This window comes from Penaeus monodon, chromosome 5 (genome assembly GCF_015228065.2).
Source record: "Penaeus monodon isolate SGIC_2016 chromosome 5, NSTDA_Pmon_1, whole genome shotgun sequence".
Taxonomy (NCBI): Eukaryota; Metazoa; Arthropoda; class Malacostraca; order Decapoda; family Penaeidae; genus Penaeus; species Penaeus monodon.
In genome coordinates, this window is record NC_051390.1 from 22,904,269 (window position 1) to 22,915,658 (window position 11,390).

General features: G+C 25.7%; 1 protein-coding gene across 1 annotated transcript in view; it reads right to left on the minus strand.

Annotated features, from left to right (window-relative positions):
• The window catches only part of LOC119573114 (DEAD-box helicase Dbp80-like), a 33,094-nt gene that overhangs the window by 7,504 nt on the left and 14,200 nt on the right, over positions 1-11,390 (minus strand). The window contains exon 2 of the mRNA XM_037920149.1: positions 590-918. Within this exon, the coding sequence (XP_037776077.1) occupies positions 590-918 (329 nt within the window). The remainder of the gene's footprint in view (positions 1-589; positions 919-11,390) is intronic.

The window sequence follows — 11,390 nt, forward strand, 5'->3', positions numbered from 1 at the left end:
TGTGTGTGTGGTGTGTGTGGCAGCGTCATTCATATTATGAGTTGGGGGGGTGACGGGTAAATCTGCCCTGAAAAAATAATTTTTGCCCTGCAAATCACAAAAGAAAATGCTCACTAGCTCTTTATAAGTAGCCCGGAATGGACCATCAACCAGTATTATTTATTGTATTATTGGTAGAAAATTATAAATTATAAATACCAGAAAATTTGCCCTGCAGAACTAGATTTTGCCCTGCAAAAAGAGGCTTTTTTAAGAGTTGGGGGGGGGGGTGATCTACCCCCCCTACTCCCCCTTAAGTGACGCCCGTGTTTGTGTGTGTGTGTGTGTGTGTGTGTGTGTGTGTGTGTGTGTGTGTGTGTGTGTGTGTGTGTTGTGTGCGTGCGTGCGTGCGTGCGTGCGTGCGTGCGTGCGTGCGTGTGTGTGTGTGTGTGTGTGTTTATATATATATATATATATATATATATATATATATATATATATATATATATATATATATATGTAAATATATAAATAAATAAATAAATAAATAAATAAATATATATATATTTTACCAGTTTGCTTTCCAGCTATCTGAAGGAGATCTACTCACGGGTCAGCAAGAAGTGTGGGCAGAGCTGTTTCCTGGATCTTGGAGGGCAACTTGAAGCCCATGTCATATATGCCATCCAGCAGCTCCTTCCGCAGGTTCAAAGCTTCAAAGTCCTTCACAGAGTACAGTGGGTTATTGGGATCCTTCCGATAAACCTCCACATTGTTCTTGGACTCGATGATGCCCTTGCGCATCACCTTGCGCATGAGAGACTCCTCAGCGGCTGTGAGCGCCTCCTCTGTTGAGGCCTCACTGGGCGTTTCCTCAGCCTCTGTGGCTGGAGCTGGTTTGGCAGTGCTGGCATCCTCTGGGATGCTCAGGGTCTGAACCTGTGAAGAAGCAGATAGATAATTAGAAAATATAATAAAGACTACAATGCTAACAACTCTTCTAATACTGAGGCTTTGCATTTGTTCATGGGGACTTGTAATTAGCATATGTAATATGAGCATTACAATGCTCACAATATTTACTATGTGCCTTTTTATACTTAGCAACATTTGAAAGGTTACCTTCATGATATCCTCACCTGTATTGAGGTTTTGAGAAATATGTTTTTTCTAATACTACTATTTTTTTTTTATACACTGATTATAATAATGCTATTAACAAAACTAATGGGAAAAAAGGAAAAGGTTAAATTGGTGAGATTGGTTGAATTACAAATTGACTAGCACCTCTGGAGCCATCTATCTGTAGACACAGTGGGCATGGCATGTACATACATACCACCCCAGTGGCAATTGGTTAGTAGTTCATAAGTAATTTCTCCTTCCAAATACATATATTACTACATGTAAGGGGGGTATAGTTACACAACATAACACAACTTATGCATCCAAGAACACTAAAAATATTGTTTCATTTGTAAATGCATTATAGTATGCAATGACCATGAAGAAAATATATACATTTATGTTTAATAATGGCCACTGATAATGTTTTGAAAGTGCATGAAACAGTTCCTCTACCATTTGAATAAAAAAACAGCAGTCTGATAAGGAACCCTTGTCTATTTGAATCTCTAATGGATTTAATTGCACTCTGGCGAGATATTTTTTCAAAGGTAACTAACTGTGGATTAGCATGAGGAAATACCTATCAGTAGACTCATAGACTTAAGGAATTTTGCTTCTTCCTCTTGTAGACCATGACCTTTGACTTATTTCAATTCAGTGGAGGAACTACAAATATCAACCAATGATATTTTCATTACTTCTGATTATCAATTTACTATATTATGTTGTGTGGGGCCATTTTTTGGGCTGGCTTTTTCCTTTTTTTGGGAAAAAATTTGGGCCTTCAGGGGGGTTTTTTTTTTTTTTTTTTGAAAACCCTTGGGGTTTGGGAAGGGAAAGCAGATTAGTTTAAAATTAGAAAAAAATTTTTAATTTTTAAAAAAAAAAAAAACCCAAAAAACAAATTTGCTAAACCCAAAAAAACCCCCCCCCCCCCCCCCCCCCCCCTTTTTTTTTTTTTTTTTTTTTTTTTTTTTTTTTTTCTAAGGCCCCTTTTCAATTTTTTAAAAGGGGATTTGGGGATTAGCATAGGTACTATAAGATTCAAGCTAAAATTTTTGGCCTTCTTTTTTTTGAAACCCCAGGGACCTTATTATTTAAATTATTGGGGGAAATACAAATACCCCAATTTTTTTTTTTACCTGTTTAAAATAATTTTAACAAAAAAAATAAAAAAAATTTTTGGTGGTTGGTTGTTGTTGTGGTTGGGTTTTGTGGGTGGGTGGGTGTTTTGTGGTTGGGGTTTTGGTGTTTTTGTAATTTTTTAAATAAATTTAATAAATTTTAATATATTAAAAAAAAACAAATATTTTTAAAAATAAAAAATATTTTTATTTAAAATATAATAAGGGAATAAAAAAATTTATAATTTATTTTAAAAATATAAAATTTGTTTTAAAATTTTAAAAAAATTCCTTAAATTAATAAAAAAAAATTAAAAATTTTATTTAATCTTAATATTTAATTGAATTACCCAAAAAACCCCCCTTTTTTCCCCCTAATTAAAGGAAAAACCCCCAAATTTTTCAAAAAAACATGATTAAAAAATATATAAAACTCATAATAAATTTTTTTTTTGCCCATCCCTTACTTTTTTAATTATAAAATAAAAATATAAAAATATATTTTTTTATTCATAAAAATTTACAATTAATATATAATATTTTTTTTTTTTTTTTTTTTTTTTTTTTTTCTTTTTTTTTTTTTTTTTAAAAAAATTATATATATATATATATATATACATAAAAAAATATAAAAAAATATATATATATAAAAAAATTTTAAAAAGTTTATATTTTAATTATAAAAATAAAATATATATAATATATATATTAATAATAATTTTATATATTTTTGTAAAATATTTTATATTTATATATATATATTTATATATATATTTTGTTATATAAATATATATAAAATTTTAATAATATAATATATATATATATATAATAATAATATATATATATCAATTATATATATTAATAAAAAAATTTTTATAAATAAAAAAAAAATACAAAAAAAATTATATATTTTAATTTCCATAATAATATATATATTTTAAAATTTTATAATCTACAATTATATATTTTTAAAATTTTATAATATATATATTATATAAAAAATTTCATATATATATAAAATTTTACATTATATATTTTTATTATATTAATATATATATATATATATATATATAAACAAATATATATAATAATCTTATATATATTAAATTTTAATACATATTTTCTATATTATATAAAATTAAAAACATACATCTATATATTAATATATCATCTCATAATATATATTATATTATATATCATAAACTATATATACATATTTTCTTAAGAATATATATATTTTAATAAAAATAATTATTAAATATATAAAATATTTTTAAATTTTAATAATTTATTTTTTACTAATCCTCCCTACAATATTTTATATTTTAAAAATTTTAAAATTTACATTTATAATTATAAAATATTTATATTTTATATTTTATAAAAATAAAATATTTTTATAAAATTTTAACTATTATTTTTAAAAAAAATATAGATATATTTAAAATTATATAAATATTTTATTTTTATAGAAAAATTTTATTATATATCTAGATATTTTATCCCCCCATAATTATATTTTAAAAAGGTTTTTCTATATATATAGTATATATATATTTATTATTATAATATATTTAAAAAATTTTATTTTTTCAAAAAATTTCATCCTTATATCTTATTAAAAATACTCAAATTATATATAAAATATATATTATATAAAAATTTTAATAATATATATATAATTAAATCCATATTTTATAAAAATAATAAATAATATAATATATATATTTTAAATTATATTATTCCTAAAATTTTAAAAAATATATTTTAAATTTTATTTATATATATATATATAATAATAATATTATATAAAATATATAATAAAATTTATATTTAATATCTAAATAAAATTATATATATATATATATATAATTTTTAAAATATTTTAAAAATATATATAAAATATAAGAATATATATATTTTAAAATATAAATGATATATATATATATTATATACATACAATAATATATATTACATACAGTATTATAATAAAATATATTTTTATATATAAATAAAATATAATATAATAATCATAATATAATAAAATAAATAAAATTATATATATATCCTATTACATAATATAATATATATAATATAATAATATAAAAATATAAAATATATATATATATTATTATAAAAATAAAAATATATTTTTATTTTAAATATCTTATATAAAATACATATATATTTATATTATAAATTTATATTTTTTAAAAAAAATTAATATATATATTATTAAATTTATATATATATTTAAAAATAATATATGTTTTTAAAATTTATTTATATATATATATTTTATATTATTATCTATATTTTATTTTATATATAAAATATTTTATTATAAAATCTTTATATATATATAAAAGAATATATGTTATATATATAATATAAAAATTTATATATCTATATATAAAAATATATATAATTTTATATCATATAGATATATTTTTATATATAAAATATAAATATTATAAAATTTTATAATTTTTAATATAATTAATATATATATATATATATAAAAAATATAACACATATATAAAATATATATAAAAAATATATATATATTTTAAATTATATTATATATATATTTAAAAATTTTAAAATATATATATATATTATATAAAAAATTTTAAAAGATTTTATATTAGTATATATATATATATATTATTATAAAATAATTATATTTTATATTATTAATATTTTATTTTATAATGTAAAAATATATATAATATATATATATATTTTATTATATATATATATAATATGTATGTATATTTTTATATATTTTTGTATGTTTATATAAAATTTTGTATGTTTTATATATATATATATTATATTATTATATATTAAAATTATGTATATTTTAAAATTTTAATAGGATTTATATATAAAAATTATTATTTATTATTATATATTTATATAATTATATATATATATATTATTTATATATATATAAAAATTGGTAATATATTTAAAATATAGAAAAAAAATAAATATATATATTATATTTTTATATATTTATTTATATTTTAAAATTGTATATAAAAAATAATATATATAATATATTTATATATTTATATAAAATATATATTTTTATATATATTTATAATTATTATATTTATATAATATTTATATATATATATATTATATATATATATATATATATATTTTATTTTTATATATATATATGAATATATATTTAAAATATATTATATATATATAATAATTTAGAATATAAAATAAAATATATATATATATTAAAATATATTAAAATATTAATTGGGATTATATATATATTATTATATATATTTTAAATATATATCTTTTTTTAAAAATATAAAATTTTAAAATATTTTATTGGTTGTAGGGTATATATATAATATATGTATTTTAATGTATGTATGTATTATAATATATTTTTTATTATTTATATTATATATTATATATATATTATATATTATTATTGTTGTATGTTATATATATATAAATATTTTGTTGTATTTTTAATATTATAATATATTAATTTTGGGTTTTTTAATATATTTTTGTTTTTATGAAATGAAATTATAAAATATATAATATGTTGTATGTTATTATATTTATATATGATGTATGAAATGTAAAATAAATTTTATTATATTTTTAATATAAAATTATAAAATATTTATATATATATAATATATTTATGTATGTATTATTATCATCTTTTTTATATATAATATATTATATATTTGTATGTATAATATATTATATATTGTTGAAATTTTATTTTATATATAAAATTTTTTTTTGTATTGTGGGTTTTTTTTCCATTGTATCAGCACGGAAAGATTGTTTTGCTATTCATATATATAAAATATTTTAATATATATAAATATTATAATATATATATATCTATATATAAAATATATATATATTATTATATTACACTATATAATATCCCAATATATAATATAAAAAATTTTATATATCCCAAAAAAATTTTAAATAATATATATAATAATAAATATAATATAAAATAATATAATATTAATTTATATTATATAATTATATATATATAATATATATATTATATATATTTTAAAATATATATAAAATTATATAAAATATAAACACACACCAAAACACCACACACACCCCACACACCCCACACACACACACAAAACACACACCCCAACACACACACACACCCCACACCCCACACACACAAACACACATATTTATATAAAATTGAAAATTGATAATCAGAAGTAATGAAAATTTTCTTTTTTTTAAAATTTTTGTAGTTCCTCCACTAAATTTGGGAAATAAGTCAAAGGTCATGGTCTAAAGAGGAAGAAGAAAAATTTCCCTTAAGTCTATGAGTCTACTAAATAGGTTTTTTCCTCATGCTAATCCACTGTTAGTTACCTTTGAAAAAATATCTCGCCTTTTTTTTTTAATAGGGCTTGAGAAAAGGGGGGGTGGCAGCTCAGAGTGCAATTAAATCCATTAGAGATTCAAATAGACAAGGGTTCCTTATCAGACTGCTGTTTTTTTATTCCCAAAAGGTAGGGAACTGTTTTATGCACTTTCAAAACATTACAGTGGCCATTTTTAAAAATAAATGTATAATTTTTTTCATTGGGGCATTGCATATATAATTTCATTTCAAAGAAACAATATTTTTAGTGTTTTTGGGTGCCCTTTAAATTGTGTTAGTTTGTAACTATACCCCCCTTACATTAGTAAAAATTTTTTTATTTTATTTGGGAAGGGGGGGAAATTACTTTTAAAAACTAACCAATTTCCCCTGGGGGGGGTATGTAGTACGGGGCCTGCCCACTGGTTACGAAAAGAGGCTCCAGAGGGTGCTAGTCAATTTTCAATTCAACCAATCTCACCCAATTTTAAATTTTTCCCTTTTTTCCCCCTTTGTTTTGGGGAATAGCATTTTAAAAATCCCTTTTTATAAAAAAAAAAAATAGTGTATTTTTTTTTTGGAAAAAAAATATTTCTCAAAAAACCCCAATACAGGTGAGGAAAAATCATTAAGGAACCTTTTAAATGTTGCCCAAGTATAAAAAGGCAAAATAGTAAATATTTGACATTGTAATGCTTAAAATTCATTGCTAATTACAAGTCCCCATTTAACAAATGCAAAGCCTCAGTATTAGAAGAGTTGTTAGCATTTTAGTTTTTATTTTTATTTTCTAATTATCTATCTGCTTCTTCACAGTTTAGACCCTGAGCATCCCAGAGGATTGGGCCCGCACTGCCAAACCAGCTCCCGCCACAGAGGCTGAGGAAAAGCCCATGAGGCCTCAAAAGAGGAGGCGCTCACCCGCCGCCCGAGGAATCTCTCATGCGCAAGGTTTATGCGCAAGGGCATCATCGAGTCCAAAAAACAATGGTTTGGGGGTTTTTTTGGAAGGAAACCCAATAACCCAAATGTACTCTGTGAAGGACTTTTGAAGCTTTTTTAAAACCCGCGGAAGGAGGCTGGATGGCATTTTATGACATGGGGTTCAAGTTTTCCCTCCAAGATCCAGGAAACAGCTCTGCCCACATTCTTTCGACCCGTGAGTAGATCTCCTTTAGATAGCTGGAAAACCAAAATGGTAAAATATATAATTTATATTATATTTTATATATTTTTTTATTTTTTATTTATTTAATATTTAAAATATTTTTAATTTTATATATTTTCATATATTTTCATAATTTTTTATTTATTTACCCTATATATAAAATATATTATATATATATATATATATATTTATATAATATTTAATATATAAAATATATATATTTTATATAATATTTTATTAAATATAAAATATATTTTAATAAATTAAAAATATAAAATAATTAAAATATAATATATAATATATTATATATATATTAAAATATATAATATATATATTATTATATTATAAAATTTTATATATATAAATACACCCCACACACACACACACACACAAAACACCACACACCACCCCACACACCACCAAAACAAACACCCCACACACAACACACACACACAACATACACCCCACACACACACACACACACAAAACACACACACCCCCACACACACCACACACACAAAAACACACACACAACAACACACACAAACAACACACACACACATACACCCCACATACAAAACCCCACGGGCGTCACTTTAAGGGGGAAATATGGGGGGCTAGTCCCCCCCCCCCCCCCCCAAATCTTAAAAAAGCCTCTTTTTTTTTGGGCAAAATTTGTTCTGCCGGGGAAAATTTTTTGTGTATTTATAATTTATAAAATTTTTACCCAAAAATACGATAAAATACTGGTTGATGGGCCATTCCGGGGGTTTCTTATAAAGAGTAGTGAGCATTTTCTTTTTTTGTGATTTTTCAGGGCAAAAATTATTTTTTTTAGGGCAGATTTACCCGTCACCCCCCCCAACTCATAACATGAAGTGACGCCCTTCACACCCCACACACACAAAACACACACACACACACACACACACACTTACACTCACACTCCACTCACACTTCCCCACTCCCACTCAACCCCACACCACCTCACCCCTCACCCCCCAACTCACACTCACCTCATACTCATACCATATCATACTATACTCATTTCTCATCTCCCTACTCAACTCCACTCACACTCCCCCAAACACCCCACACACTCACTCACTCTTTTGGGCCCCTAATGATTTTATTTAATTTTAAAAAAAATTTTTTTACAAAACTCTTTCAGGCCTGTGACATGATTGCCCCAGTCCAGTCAGGGACAGGGGAAAAAAGCAGCCTTTTCATGGCTATGCTTAGTAGGGGTTGGGCCCCAAAAAGAGGTGCCCTCAGGTAAGAAAACTCCTTCCCTCCCCCCCCTCCAAACCCTTTCCTTTTTTTTTTCCCCTTTTTTCTCCTTTCCCCCTCCTTTCCCCCTCCTCCCCCCTCTCTCCTTTTTTTCCCCCCCCTCCTTTCCCCCTCCTTTATTTCGACTAAAGGTCATGTGTTTCTGTTTTCATGGAAATTTTGGGGCTTAAATTTTTTTCCCTTTTCCCGCGCATTTTGATTGATTATTTTCTAACCTTTCCCCAAAATTTTTCTTCCTTACTTCAGGGGTCTTGTTTTTTCCCCCACCCCTGGAGCTGGCCCTTTTAGACACTGGGGGTCGATCACCCAAAATGGGCAAAAAAAAATGACTGATATTTCCAAACCGTGCCGCTGTGAAGGGGAGAAACTGGTAAGAAATTTATTTTAAAACAAAAAATTTTAGCTCAGGTTTTTTCTTCTTGATTCTCTTCTCCTTTTCTCTCTTTTTGCATGGAAAAAGTAATAATTTTATGTTAATGGAATGGAAAACCAACCATGGGGGGTGCAAACCCTAGGGTTTGGTGATGAAAGGGGTATCCTTTTTTTTTTACAAATTTTTTCTAAAAAATCCGCAACACATAAGAACATCTCAAGGACCAAAACCTTTTTTTTTTATTATTTTTATTATTATTATTATTTAATTTTTTATTATTATTATTCCTTTTCCTTCCCTCCTTGTGCAGCAGAGAATAACAAGAAAAAAAATTAAAAGTTTCACATTTTGTCTTTTTTTACTTTTGTTTGATGATAGAGGGAAAAACCACCAGGTAAGGGATAGAAATTAATTCCCAAACCCCTTTTCTGAGGCCCCCCTTCCGCCCCCCGACAAATGAGAAATATTCATTCACACATAATATTATTAAAGCAAAAAAAAAAGTTCAACATCTCGAAAGTCTTGTATTGTATTTTTTGGGGAAAAAATTTTTCTATTTTTTTTAAGTAAGGGATTTTTTTTGGGAAAAGATATCATTTTTGTTATCATTAAACTGTAAAGAGCCCCTTTTTTTTGGTTTTTTCTAGCACCTTGAAAAGTGGTGAAAAATTCAACAACAAAAAATAATTGGTGAAAAAAAGCACTACCTTCTTTCTTTTTCTTTTTCCCCTCCTCCCCCCCCCTCCCCCTTTTAAAACGACCCCCGTTGATATTCAAAAAGCCACCTACATTTTATCTCTCCTCCAGTGGCCAGAGGAAGGTGTGAAGAGCAATTGTGGTGGGGACCCCAGGCAAGGTGGGGACGGGTCAAAAAGTACAAGTCCCCTTGTCTGACCAGTGCGGGGGGTTTTGGTGGATGAAGCTGAGTCATGATTGCCACGCAGGGACATCGGGTAATATGAGGGATGGGTTAATTTTTTAACTATTCAAAAAAATAATTTTAGTTAATCAGGTAATTTAATATGAGCAAGGGGTTACTTTTTAAAAGGGGGGATTTATGAAAATAATTATGTAAAGAAAAAAGTTTTTAGGGGAATTAATTTAAAAGGTAATTTATTAAGAGTTTTGTTTAACCTGCCCTTTCTTTACTGAAAAAATTAGTTTATTAGAGGATTAATAATAGGGTGTTAAATGATCAGGGAATTATTTAATTTTGCAAAAAGTCACAGTAATAGTCCTTTACCTAGATATAGAGGAGCAAGTTTAATATATCTTGCATAATAATGTTATACATGTTTCTTTGTCATTTACCTAATTTACTATTGTTTAAAATCTCTTGTTTTCCTGAATGGAGGACCAGCATGCGGATCCCAAGACCCCCCCCCACCTGCCGATGATGTTTTCTCGGTACCTAGAGGTCAGGTTGGGAATTTTCCCGGGGCCTATACCCCCCCAGTATAAACCGTCTTCACAGGAAAAGAGGAGACCTGGAGAATATTCGTAGGTGACTTGGACTTTCCGGTGGCTTAAAATTTTTTGTGGGGAAATAAGAGTTGTTTATGTCTGATAAGTATTTGGGATAATGTTTCAAGGGGTGCTGGAGAAAAGGGCTGAGGTTCCTCTTATATTCATATTAAAAATTCTTGTAATTTTGAGAAAATGGTCTTCTAACCCAAAAAATTTCCCCCAATGTTGTGGGTGTAAAAAAGGGAGGAGAAAACCTGGCCATCTCAAATATCCACCATCCCCGTTTGGAACTCCCTGTTTTCTGCCCAACAAGCGAAGTGCTAGTTCCTTGGCCTCACGTTTTAAAAAGGGGGCACAGGGGCACGTGACAGGTGGAAGAAACCCTTTTTAATAATTTTTTTTTTGGGTTTTTTTTTTTTCTTTCTTTTTTCCAAATTTTTTTTTTTTTCTTTCTTT